Source organism: Camelus bactrianus, chromosome 6 (genome assembly GCF_048773025.1).
Source record: "Camelus bactrianus isolate YW-2024 breed Bactrian camel chromosome 6, ASM4877302v1, whole genome shotgun sequence".
NCBI classification, from domain to species: domain Eukaryota; kingdom Metazoa; phylum Chordata; class Mammalia; order Artiodactyla; family Camelidae; genus Camelus; species Camelus bactrianus.
The window spans coordinates 23,898,135-23,911,581 of record NC_133544.1 but is presented as its reverse complement, the minus strand read 5'-3'; the positions used below and the strand labels follow the sequence as shown (position 1 = coordinate 23,911,581).

General features: G+C 40.1%; 1 protein-coding gene across 4 annotated transcripts in view; it reads left to right on the top strand.

Annotated features, from left to right (window-relative positions):
* TTLL5 (tubulin tyrosine ligase like 5) overlaps positions 1–13,447 on the top strand; it is a 254,922-nt gene that overhangs the window by 168,456 nt on the left and 73,019 nt on the right. For all 4 annotated transcript variants that reach the window (XM_010963151.3, XM_045523209.2, XM_010963129.3 and 1 more), the window contains one exon: positions 6,957–7,152. In XM_010963151.3, the coding sequence (XP_010961453.2) occupies positions 6,957–7,152 (196 nt within the window). The remainder of the gene's footprint in view (positions 1–6,956; positions 7,153–13,447) is intronic.

Sequence of the window (13,447 nt, the reverse complement as noted above, 5' to 3'; positions counted from 1 at the left end):
GCACTTTGTGTCTGAATTGTAGTCTGAACTAGCCACTTTTTTCATGAAACATTTTTACTGAAAGAACAACTGATAGACAAACTGTGGTTATTCATATTTGGATATCTGGCAGACATTTTCCCAAAAATATACAGTGAGCTTATCACTTTGAGGAAAACAAGTGGCAGTATTTGTTGTCAGTGATAAAATTCTAGCTTTTAAGAAAAAAAAAGAAGAATTTTGAAAAACACATCTACGACTATGAATTTGACACTTCCTAATATCTGAAGACTTTTCTGGTGAGATTGGAGTGATATTAACAAATGTGATTTTTAATATTGTTTAATGAACTATGTCAACATGTGGAAGGTCTGCATAACTCAGTAGAACCAATATTCCTAAAGACTAATGCTTGATGTTACAAAAATCTTGCATGGATGAAAGATGCATTCAAAATACAAGATAGACCAACAAAGTATGAAAAGCTCATTGACCTGATTTCAGAATCTACATTACAAATAACTTTTAGACTACTACTTTTTGAGTTTTGGTAAGGTCGAAGAATTATAGCCACAGTTTTTCTGAAAGGGACTTTAGTTAGTCACTACCCTGCCCCCAGGCATCAGTGTCCCCTTGCACCTGAAAGAGTTGATGGGTGGGTACAGATGCACTCTGTGGCTGGGGACTCAGAGAATCCAAAATGCAGGTGTTAAAACTTTGTCAAAAGTTTAGTTGTGCCTTAATCCTCACCTGTGGCAGACTCCTGGTCCCCCAGGGGCCACCCTGGCTAAAAGTGAAGAACTTGTCACTTCTTTGGAGTTTATTCATTTAGGTTTCTTTATGTCCTTGGCATTTTGTTAGGTTTGAAAGAAGTATGATTTAGCAGCTTATTCAGCTTGTTGTTTTGATTAAGGTAAAAGTAACAGGCTCTTAAAACTTCCTACTTACTCAGAAGCCGAAGTCCAACAGAAACTTTTAAATGTTTTCTGTTTTTCTGCCTTTGATTTAACTACAAGAGAGATGATACCGAGGTTGGTGAATGAAGGAGCTGTATTAAGTAAAAAGGGGCCTCTTTCATTATTTCTGAAAATGGAGGAGACACTCTCCTTTGAGATCATGTGTTTTAAGGAGTCCCAGAGGCCTGTCCAATTCACTCTCACTCTCCCTTGAGCACCATCTAGAGCAAAAAAAGGAAGCCACTACCTTTATATATGGGTAGAAGCAAGATTGAAAGACTAGGGAGAATGTTAGGATGAGAGACAGGCAGTGTAAACAGACAGTCATTTCTCTGAGATCACCAGTGAAGAGTAGAACAAAGTAGAATGACAGCTGCCTGTAGGTCTCACCCTCAGTCTCTGGGATGGTCAGCTCTGATGGGGGATCAGGAAGTAGGTCTGAGCAGAAAACTGAATGCTTCCAAGGATGGATTATATAGTCACCCCCTTCACTATTTAGTGAATTGAAGAGGAGGCAAATCCGTCCCTCCCCAGATAACCTTTCTTAGTCCTCAGCATGTAGCATTGCAGTACAATTATAATAATCCTTTGAATGGACTACACAGCAGGGCTCTTCTTTTCAGTAACTTGGAGCACTTTGGACCTCACAACGAATACTGTATTCATGACTAGGTTGTGCTAACTTTGCAACACAGAATCCTCTGGTGGAAAATGGTCAGATTTATGTTTTCTATACACTCGCTCAGAACTGTAGGGTAGCACTCAGATGGAATTACTTGGGAGGGAGAGGGGTCGTAATCACAGCAGTGTTAGTGGCGGTAATATATTTTTGGAGCCCTTCCTGTGTGTCAGTCCTTACATTTATGTTAACTCTCTAATCTCCACAATAACCCTATGGAATAGGTACTGTTATCACATCCCCTGTTTACAAGAGAAGTTTAAGAAGAATAAAGCATAGAGAAGTTGAATATAATAAAGGCCACAGTAGAGAGAATCCTACCTGCGTATTCTCTCCTTATTCATTTGGTCTTTGTGAATATGACCCAATCCCCGCTGCCCTAGGAAGGATTGGGAATAGGACACACAACATTCCGTGCAGAACCACTCTTATTTTGTCCTTGGATATACCCCCAAGGCCAAGGGAGAGCCCCACCACATTTCGTAATGCCTCTCTGGTCCCTGAGCTTCCTTCTTCTGGCCAGCACTGCTTTGTACAGCTTGTGGGAGCCCTTCTCTCATCTGGAGGATTTTGACCCTTATAGCACCTTTCTAGCACTTATTACATGCCATGACTACTTTGTTTGAGATTGAAATTTTATAAGCAAGGAAAATGTAACCTCTGCTGTCCTTAAATATCTATACATTCCACCAGGTGTGGTGGAATAAGGGCCATGAAAGTGGGTAGATATTCTTTCTTGTAAAGAAATAGAGTCTCCCCAGAAAGCATCTCCTTCATGTCCTTATAGTGTTTCTCATTAGAAGCACCACTGGCATTTGAGCAGCACAGGTTTTCCTAGTACAGGGCTCTTCCTTACAATTTTGGACATTTAACACCCTTCACCTCCACCAACTAAATGTCAGCGACCCCCCCCCCCCATTATTATGACAATTGAAAGCGCACTCACACCCTTGCCAGCACCCTCAAGAGGGACAGAGGTGTCTTTGGACATGGCTGCTTAGGTTTTGCTGAGACTAGGGGAAGGAAGCTGGGGAAATGGGCTGCAGAATCACACTCTTTTGTACAACTATCACATTCCTGTCTCATCCCTACCCTGCACTCTTGTGACATCACATCATTCTTGGGAAACCTTGACACTGAAATCATCTCTTTATGAAGAGGGCAACAGCTTTCTCAGGAGGTTTTGCTTTGCTAAAGACCAGTGCATTTTACAAATTTCCTCCAAGTTCCTTGCAACCAACGTCCATATGATGGAACAGATATTAAACTGAACTGAAAGGTATAGCCCCTTAGTATGTTTTGGCTGGAGGTTGTGGGTAGGGGGCAAGAAGGGTATTTATGGTGAGAAACATTTAGTCCTGCAGCACCACAGTGTAATGTAGGAAGTAAGAGGAAGTTCTAAATGAATAGGCTGAAAGAGCATGCATGGTTCAGAACACTTTGCCATATGGTTGCCTGTTAGCTTCATGTGTAGTAAGAGCAAAATACAGCATAGTTCACTTTGAGTTTGAATCAAATGTTAAACATTCTGCGCATTCTCACAGCTAACTCTCTTGACTCTGTACATCAAACTCTAGAAATAATGTAAAACTATTACAGGTTATTTACAGGGAATGTCTACAATGTTATATTTTAGTTCTGAGCAAAGAATAACATAAAAACTAAATTTTAGAGAAAATAATTGAATCTCAAAATTTGAGTGGGAATAGAAAATATCTTATTAGTAAACCAAAATGAACAGAGGTTCAAGAAAATAGAATGGAATTTTGGATGGAAATGGAAACCATTAGATGTCATAGAAAGGAATATATGGATATATAATCTCAGGCAAAGCCTCAGTGAGGGTGCACCTGGCCTCCTCCACGTCAGTCATTAGAACACTTGCAGACCACAGAGCTTGTGCTTTAATTGTGAGACACCACGGCCTGAGTAACACCCACTGGAATCCAAAGCAAGCAGGTTTCACGTGGCCCTTAGCACATTGCCTTCCACAGCCGAGCACTCCTGCACCCACCCAGTGTTGCACTGTAAAAATTCCTTCCTCTTTGCTAAAAGCCTGTACTTGCTTGAGAAACTTCCTTTTGTGATTTGGAGACTGGGCTTATGTTACTGATGAGATTAAAAACAGCTTTCCCTATAAAAGTTTATGATGTTGCGGTCTGTTCAGTGTGTGTGCAATAGGATGAATCAGCCTTCTCTCATCCAGAGTCCATTTATTTGATCTTCCCTTGCTCCGTGTCCTACCCCTTCTACATCCACAGACCTCTGGTTCGTGTGCCCACACTTGAGAATCTGTCGCTGGTCCTCTCCAAATCAGGGGACCTAGTTACAGACTCGGATTTCTGACTACACCAAGAAGACGTTAAAGTAAATGCCTGCTAGGAATATTTGTTATTAAAGCAATTTTTAGAAAATAAACCAATCGGGCTAGCTCATGAGATGGATTCTGATAAAAGCTACATAGTCATATAAATTCTTTAATATCGAATCCCCGAGTCTAGATTGCTTCTTATGGCTAGAAACCTCTGTAACCAGCAGGCCAGGAATGGAAGTAGAATCACAGTTGATGAATTTTCTGACCTTTGGCCCAGTTATCATAAATAATGGTTTCAGTCTAGATTCAAAGCCCTGCCCTAATTGGTGTGGAAATCTCAAGGTTGTTCAGCCAGGCAGTTCCTCCTGTTTCATCTGTCTCTTCCCTTGTGTTCGTGTGTTCATTGGATCGGCTCACTTCTGCCTTGAACCTTCTCTTCATTTGTACTTAGATACCTTTCTCCACTGCCCTTCCTTCCACTTAGCTATTTCTTGCACATTATCTTCAGTAAGCTTTTCTCGTCCCTCACTAATGAGAATAGAGATAACAGTTTCCTCTGGCCCCTCCCTTCTTAACCGTGTTGCTCCTGTTTAAGTGAATAATGTTAACGTGTTATTCATGTACTTAGGTATTTATTTATGTTCAGTCATCGGCCTCCACATTTCTCCACACCTCCAGAAGCCCTTTGAGAAAGATCATGTCTAACAACGTGCACATGGAGGCAATTCAAGAGGGATCACTGAAGATCAGATGTCATACTAAAAAAAAACCAATAAATAATCTCTGAGCTCTTTCTTTGGTACTGTTTTCCAGAAAGATTAGCTGAAAGTGCATAATTGTGCAACTGAACTGTGGGAGCCAAACGGTGGGAGGAGGTAAGCGAGGGATGTGACAGATCAGGTGAGATTATGTGAGGAGAAAACCTGTCATCCATGGACTTCAGAATACATTTCACAGACCTTCCCTTAACTAGGTATTTGGAAATCTCCTAGAGGGAGGTGGGGAAACCGAAGCAGAGAGCCAAACCAACCAAGCTGTGAGAGAGCAGGTCACAGGAGAGAGAGGAGCGTGGACTTCTGGCCTCAGCGGACATCCGCTTTGCTCCCTCCCACAGGGCTCTGCTGGGGTCATTAGGACCCAGGCTGTAAATCACCAGGTGGCCTGTAGGTCAGGGCTCAGGAAGGTCTGCAAAAACTCACCCCAGTGTTGTTGCATCTCTGCCACTGAAATGACTGTTAACACCAAAGGATATTTACAAAGGAAAGAACAACGTGATGATTTAAATCACTATCAATATCTCTCTTAAGTTAGGCAGTTACATTTCTCTAAGCCCTATGAACCAAGGTCTGGGATATAGCTGTTCAGTATGAGATTCTTTGTGTTTCTTCTGTGTACAATTTTCTGGTCACTGTAACTCTAAAAGGAAAACAAAACAAAACAAAACAAAACAAACAAGGTAGTTAAAGAAAGTTCAGAGATGGATAGCCAAAAGTGTTAAGGAGATGGAAGGACTTCCAAATAAGACTCTTCTAAAAATAAATGGGGACCTTTAAAAAAAAAACTGTGGTAAAATAATACATAAAATACAATTTACCATTTTAAAGTGTACAATTCAATGGCATTTAGAACTTTTACAATGTTGTGCAACCATCACTGCCAACCCGTCTCTAAAACTTTTTGTCATCCCAAGCTAAAACTTGCTTCTATGAATTTGGCTATTGTCGGACAAATCATACAATATTTGTCCTTTTGTGAATGACTTATTTCACTTAGCATAATGTCTTCAAAGTTCATGTATGTTGTAGCATGTGTCAGAATCTCCTTTCTATTTAAGGCTGAATAATATCTTACTGCATTTATATATCACATTTAGTTTATCCATATCCACATTTAGTTGATGGATACTTGGGTTGTTTTTACTTGGCTATAGTGAAAAGTAATGCTGCTACAAACATTGGTGTACAAGTATCTGAGTCCCTGCTTTCAACTCTTTTGGGTATATACCTAGGAGTAGAATTGCTGGATCATGTAGTAATTCTGTGCTTAGCTTTCTGAGGTGCTGCCAGAGTGCTTTCCACAGCAGCAACACCATTTTACATTCCCACCGGCAATGCATGAGAGTTCCAGTTCCTCCACATACTCATTAGCACTTGTTATTTTCTGTTTTGTTTTATTTTTAACAATAGCCATCCTAATGGGTATAAAGTGACGTAAACCGAGACTTTCTACCTGGAAAAAAAGGACTGAAGGGAAATGTAAGAGCCTGTAGTTGTAAAGACTTCAACTTGGATGTACACAGACATGGTCGCCAGAGTCTAAAACTTTAGAATTTAGGCAGGGACGATTTAACAGAATTTAACAAATAGCACAGCACAGGTACTGAACAGACCACAAGGCCATCAGTCCTTCACCTTCCTCTCATGTGTAGGCTAAATGTTGGCCTGGCTGGGGACCCTGATGAGATGAATTCAGAATAATGAAAAATCCATGTTCCTGCACCAGTTATGTTATCCCATAATAGGGACATAAGCTCAAGTATAACCATTCTTTTAAAAATTTAGACACTTTCACTAATGAGTAGCTAAGAAAAACCAACAATTGTGTGCAATTCACCCCCGTATTTTTTTGAAATTGACGTTGGAGAAGACAATTGTGCCTCTGTTCTTACCTTCAAATAGCCTGCCATCCTGTGTTTGAAGCTCTCTGGGCTCCTCTTGGAGGTCCTTTTGGCAATTCAGAGGAGTGAAATCGATATTTTAACTATTTACCATTCAACAGATATTTATTGTGTACCCACCATGTGCCAAGCCTTCTGATAAGCACTCCAAATAGAATGGAGAGCAGGGCAGACCATCTTAGTCTTCATAGAGCTACAATTTAGGAGATGGGTCAGATAATTTCTCCCACAAATAGATTTGTAATTCCAAACTGCGTTTTGTTCAAAAAGGAAAAATACCTGAGATATTTGTCTCCTTTCTTTCACTGTTCACACGACCACTGTAAGAAATCTGCTTTCTTTTCTCTTCAGGAACCTCCAAACAGGTGGCTTTGCGTGGGAGGGAGAGGTAGAGAACAACGCGTATAGCAAGGCTACCGGGGTGGTCCCCCAGCACAAGTATCACCCCACAGCGGGCAGCTACCAACTCCATTTTGCCCTGCAACAACTTGAACAGCAAAAACTTCAGTCCCGGCAGCTTCTGGACCAGAGTCGAGCCCGGCACCAGGTAATTCAAGATAAGGCTTTTCCACGTGCCAATGTCTTCCTTCTGTTGGTTTAAAAAAAAAAACTGATGAGCAGTGTAGGAATAGTTTCTCAAAAGTTCACCAATGCCTCCACCATGGCTTGGGCGGCTCGTGAGGAATCGGCACGTGAGGAAGAGATGTTCTGAAGCCATATGTTGGCTTTCTTTCAATTGAATGTTTCTCTGCAAAAATCTCTTTTGTAGTAGTATTTACATTCCGTGTTGCATGTTAGTTCAGTAATTTCCCAAAGGGTCTAATTCCCAAGTACCGAAAAGCTAGCATTTTAAAGGTTTTTTTCCAAATATACTACTTCCTTGCTGTCGTAGACTTGGTGTATATATATGCATATATTAATCCTTCATGATCTATCAAGACTTTCAAGGAATAAGTAACTTTCAAGTTCTTACAAGAATGGTCTTAAGTTAGGTTGTTGGTGCTCTGGTTTGACAGTTTGTATGCAAAACAAGGTACACAAAAATCCTTGCTGTCATGGAACGTACTCTCGTGAAATACTGATTCCCTACTCACAGTCTATAAAATGACAAACTCCTGAGTATATGTATAAAGGAACTGTATAAGTTTGTATTCCACTAGAGTATCAGTATGGCCCCAATTACAGAGAAAGAATGACTTCACAAAAATGTCAGTCCATGAAGTGTTAGATTTTTCTTGATGATTCAGGATTATTATTAGAATCAGTTACCATGTTCTACATGTTCTGTTGGGCTGAATCCTTACTGATTCTGTGAGCTTCCCTGATACTTGGTTATGTGAAGAAATAGCTTGTATCAGCTTGATCTTTTGTCATTTGCTCTTATAAAAATATAGTATGTAGTGTGCATTTAGTTTGCACAAAATTAATATTCACTCAAAGGCTAAGGCAGCATTTCCAGAAGTTTTTTTTTTTCTTCTAAACAAAACAATTATTATCTAATCTTTACTTGTATTTTCAACTACCATCCAGGTCCAGACAAATTTTACTTTTTCAGTATCATCACTTGATCATCTTTATCTGTGATAGCATGCTCTGCATGTTACATTTAATTCATTGTAATTGAGGAATTGTAAGTGCAGGCATTTTTGAAGTAGTTCTTTAGGTCATTTTTACTGAAGAAAAATCCTGACTTATCTGTAGAAGGTGGAATGTAACATCACCACTCTGCCCTCATGTAGACATTTCCTCATTTAGAAAGTCTTTGGAGGCATTTAGGCCAGTTTGCATTTTCACAATTGAAGACATAAAAATATGGTTGAACAATAATCAGTTTTGAGACTGATTATTGCAAAAAACAAAGAGCTTTATTTGAGATCTTAAGAATTCCAATTCAGAAGACAAATTCTGGTAAAAAAACAAAAGATTGTTCCAGGGAAGAGAAATAGTCAAGGGCTTACAAAGGCAAAAGCCCCAAAGTTGTTCAAGAATTATGACTGACCCTGATGTAAGAAAGGAAATATCTGTCCTTAAAAGATAGTCTGTTAGGAGTTTTTTTTAGGATAAGGGTCCAATAAATAAACAGGCCGTCACGAGTTATTTCAGAGTGTAAGGGTCCACTAAGTACCCTGCATTTCTGGAACACTGGGCATATGTTCTGGATGCCCACATTAAGACAAGAAGTGGTCCAAGTTCAGATTCCATCTGGAATGAGATGTGCAAAAGGCGTACTTCCTCAGTGGCCTCCCAGCTCCATTTTAGACAGCTCTCTTAGCAATACCAACTCCATTTTGATTTTCCTTCCACAATGTATCTTAGTTTTTTTGTTTTAATCTGTAAATTTCTGAAAACTTTTAAAACTTCTGACCCCCCCCCCCCACCCCATCATTCAGAGTCCTTAAGAGTGCCAACTTAGTCAGATGCTGGATAGTGGAGATAGCATATATAGCCTTGTTTCCCTTATTTGAGTGTAATCTGTGGCTCTAATGAATCTAGACAAGTTGGTCCCTTTTAATGCTTGTGTACTTTGAAATGGTGGGTGATTAAAAAAAAAAAGGTGGTTGCAGAATGCTGAAGTTCTGAGGAAAGAGACAGTTGTGCTGATTTTCACTTTTAGAAACTGCTTCATTTGTAAGTCCTTCTCATTCTTTTGATTAGCTTCCAGCAACTCACATTCCTTTGAAAATTCAGAGTACTGCTATTCTTGTGTGGATTTTTTTTTCCACTGAGGATTATACTGATTTAGTTTTACTAAACTATGAAGTATATGGAGAATATGTTTTTTAGAATCTGTCAGAATACCTGTTTTAGGGAGGAATCAGAACTCCCAAGAAGAGAATTATCTCATGTCTTCTGGTGAGGGAACAGAAAATCATTTATCATAGTTTTATAGATGTTCGTAACATCATTTTATTTTTCCTCCTGTTCTTCTAATTCACAGTTGATTTAGGTAAAAATGAGTAAGGGTGAAGTTTGGGACCGTGGGAGAGAGTGAAAGAAACTAAATTCTATTAGCTTGAAGAGTTTAAAACTAATAAAATAGCAAATAAGATATTAAATGTTCTCCCATGAAAACTATTTAGTAGCTTAGAGCACTTTGTTTCCGAGGACATAAAGAAACACTCCACAGAAGGGCAAAGCCCTATTAGACTTGTAAGCCTCTGTTCTTAGCTTACCTTGTGACTGCGCTAGTCCTGATGATTATAATTACAACCAAATTGTTGGTTGAAACATGGTTTCCATTCTCAGTATGTCCTATATTTCTGTCCTTGGGTAAACTGCTTTAGAGAGAGATGGTTTCTCTGATGAACATCTTATCCCTTTGAATTCAGTTTTCTAAAGTGAGGTAGCCATTGTTATAATTAACAGTTTGGTTGGTAATTGCCTGTTTGAGAGCAGTGAATTGAAATCTGATTTACCTAGTATTCATTCACAAGAGAAACCTGTTTATGGAACAGGACATTAAAAGGGGCTTTGTATTGTATTATGTTATGTTGCATTACATTACATTATGTTATATTATACACGGACAGTGCCTTTCATAGTGATCGCCTAACAATATTGTTGGAAAAATCACGCAGTCTTTCTTGCATTACATGCAGAGGAAGTTCATCCTTTTCAGCACTTAGATAGCCACCTTATTGAAGATATTAATTTCAAGAAGGAAAACTGATTCAAGATATGAGTTTGGAAATGGGGATCTCAAACCATTCATGCAGCATAAGCTTTGATCTTCATCTCTGTCTAGCATTTCACTGATAAATCTAGAAATTGTCATGTACTGAATCACCCCTACAAAAGACTGGTCCTGGAACATGGGCATGGGAGAGGAAGTTCACCTGGAGCCACTGGCAGAGGCTTTCAGAGCCAGAAGTAAAAGGAAATACATTTGATCCAGTCCATTTGATAGCATTCTATACAAAATAAGACAAAATTGAAACTAAGCTGTTACACACTGATGGGGAAAACTAGTAATAAAAAAAAAAAGACATTCTAAATCAGAGCAGAACTTTTTCTGTAAATGATCATATAGTAAATATTTTAGGCCTTGCTAGCTGCAGCGTCTGTGGCAACTACTCAGCTCTGCCATGGTGGAATGAAAACAGCCACAGACAATATGTAAATGAACGAGTGTGGCTGTTTTCCAATAAAACTTTATTTCAAAAACAGATGACAGGCTGGATTTGGCCTGCAAGTCCTAGTTTGCAGACCCCTGGTTTTGAGCAACAGAACCCCTTGGAGGGTCTGTTGAAACGCCAATTGCATCTCGTGACGCCATTTCTGATTCAGTAGGTTTGGGCTGGGCCTCAATTATTTCAATTTCTAAGTTCCCAGAGATGCTAAGGCTTTTCTTCTGGGGACAGCATTTTGAGAACCGCTGAGCTAGAGAGAAAGAGATTAGAAATGTCTCCACTTCATTATTTGTTTTCTGTCTTTTGGAAGGGAGACTGGATTTGTTAAAATTTTGTGTTGCCCTTATAAAATTTTAGACAATCTTTTTTTATAGGAACATTGTTCCCATCTTTCACTTCATCTACCACAGTCTCCTGACAAGTAAGTTTGCCAAACTTGAAAACTTCTGCTCATTCTTTTTATCAGGGTATCTTCTGCTCAGCAACCACTGCTCCCAGGATTCAAGTTGTATGATGGCTGAGAGATAAGTAATGGCACAGATTCCTCCCTCTTTGTTTTAGTAATAATAGCCAACATTTAGTATGCACTTACTGTGGTCCAAGCACTATTCCAGGTGCTTTACATATATTAATTAATTTAAAATGAGTTTCAGGATGGTTGAGGAAATTGCAGGACCTTGGTAGCCTGTGGCTGGGAAAGTGAATCTCTGTGTGGATATATCCCAATGTGTCTTCTCTCTGGTTTTCCTCATTACTTCCCACTTCCTTCTCATACTGGCTTCCCGCCCCTGAAGGAGAAGGGTAAAAAAGTCTTCCTTCAGCTGAGTCGGGGGACTTTCTTGGGCAGCAGTGGCTGCTGGTGACATCAGCATGAGGAGCCCTCCCTGCCGGGGTCTGCGAGGAGGGCTGCACTGGCTGTGAGGGCCTCACAGCCCGGCTGACCTGATTCTAATTGCCGACATTGAGCTGATGTTATTCTTGGCCCAGGGCAGAGTGATTACTCAGTAGTTTCTGTTAAAGTGATCCTTTGTTAAACCTCTGCTCCCAGCCCCCATCTCCTGCCCTCCCACTCTCTTCTCTACCTCCTTCAGACTGAAAAAAAATCCCCAAACGCAGAAAAATTAAGGACATTTTGATGGCCAAGGCAGCACTGCTGAAATTTCTTTTAACAACAAAGGAAGAGAGGGGGGATTTTTAGTGCATCTTAATTTTTCACTGGTTCCCAAAGCCCTTCAATTTTTAGTAGACTTAATTTTCACCGTTTTTAAGGTAACTCAAGGTCGGAGAAAACTGTGCATCCTAAATTCTTCCCATCCTTCCATGCTGCCTGTGCTTTACTTCCTGCATCCCACGATGCACAGCTTCATCAGAATAACCTAGATTCAGTAAGGGGCAACAGAAACCAAAGGTCCAAAACAAGCAGGACCCGGGGCCACTCAGTGTTCACCTGAAGGGGTCCTTCAGTATGATGGCAGCATCTTGAGTGCCATACGTAATGTGCTTTCTGCTAATGGCGTGTGTGAACACAGTGCAACCTCACAGGTGTGGAAAAGATTCCCATATAAACACAGCCAGGTCTTGTTATTCTGCTCCTAAAAGTTCATTGCATGTGTCTAGAAAAATTCTGCCCCCTTGCAGGAATGAATCCTGTTTCTCCAAGCCTTCAGCTGCTGTGTGTTTGTGTTGTGGGGGAGGGGAGAGAAAGAGAAATTCAGCAGGCACCCGGCTTCTGGAGGCAGCCAGCAATAACACGCTAGCGCCTCAGCACTGGCACGGGGCTGGGGGGAGCAAGCCAGCCGACTCGCTCTGCAGGGGAAGTCTTTCTAAGTCTTCCTAATGAGGGTTCGGGGTTTTTTTGTTTTTTGTTTTTTTTTGCCTTTGCCTTCATTTGGTTTGGGGGGCTCTTTTGTCCAACTTTATATTTTCTTCTGACCTTTATCAGCAATTCATGTAACACTTAGTTTATAGCTTGTTTGTGATTATGGTTTTCTTAGAACCATTTGATTTCACAAATTTTGCCAAACCAAACTCTTCTTCTTACCTAATAAAAATACATTGAAAATACGTGAAACAATGCACGGAAAACTACATTCGGCTATTGGGAAATAGACACTGTGGACAGACTTTGGAGTCAGATAATCCTGTTTAAACCTGAGCTCATGACCTGGGACAGGTTATTTAAACTCCCTTGAACTTCAGTTTCTTTCTCTCTAATGTGGTGATAATAATGTGTATCTGTGGGTTATCATGAGGATTGCAGTCCTGAGGAGGTTGCCAGGTGCCAACAAGCACTGCACCTCGATTCGTGTTTGTATTATCACAGAGAACCGTCACAGCTGCTTTCTTGTTAGCCCCATTTTACAGATGTAAAAACAAAGCATCACTTATGGGACTGTGCCAGGGTCACAAAAGTAGTACGAAATGGAAGAACTGGGATTTTTGAATCCAGGGCTATCAGTCTCCAGCATCCACGCTCTTGGCTATCATGTTATATACTACCTTCCTGACAATACTCAAGCATTCAAAAAATAGTAGTTAAATTTATTGCTACTTTTATAAAGTTTAAGTTGCTATTCCTGCATTCAACAGGTACTTATTGCCACCTATAAAACTGCATTTGAAAAGTTATTCTCAGGCATCTTAACTAGTCTCCTACTATTCATATATGCTGTTGCAAAAGAGAAGATTTAATTAAATGTAGGTTATCCCAGT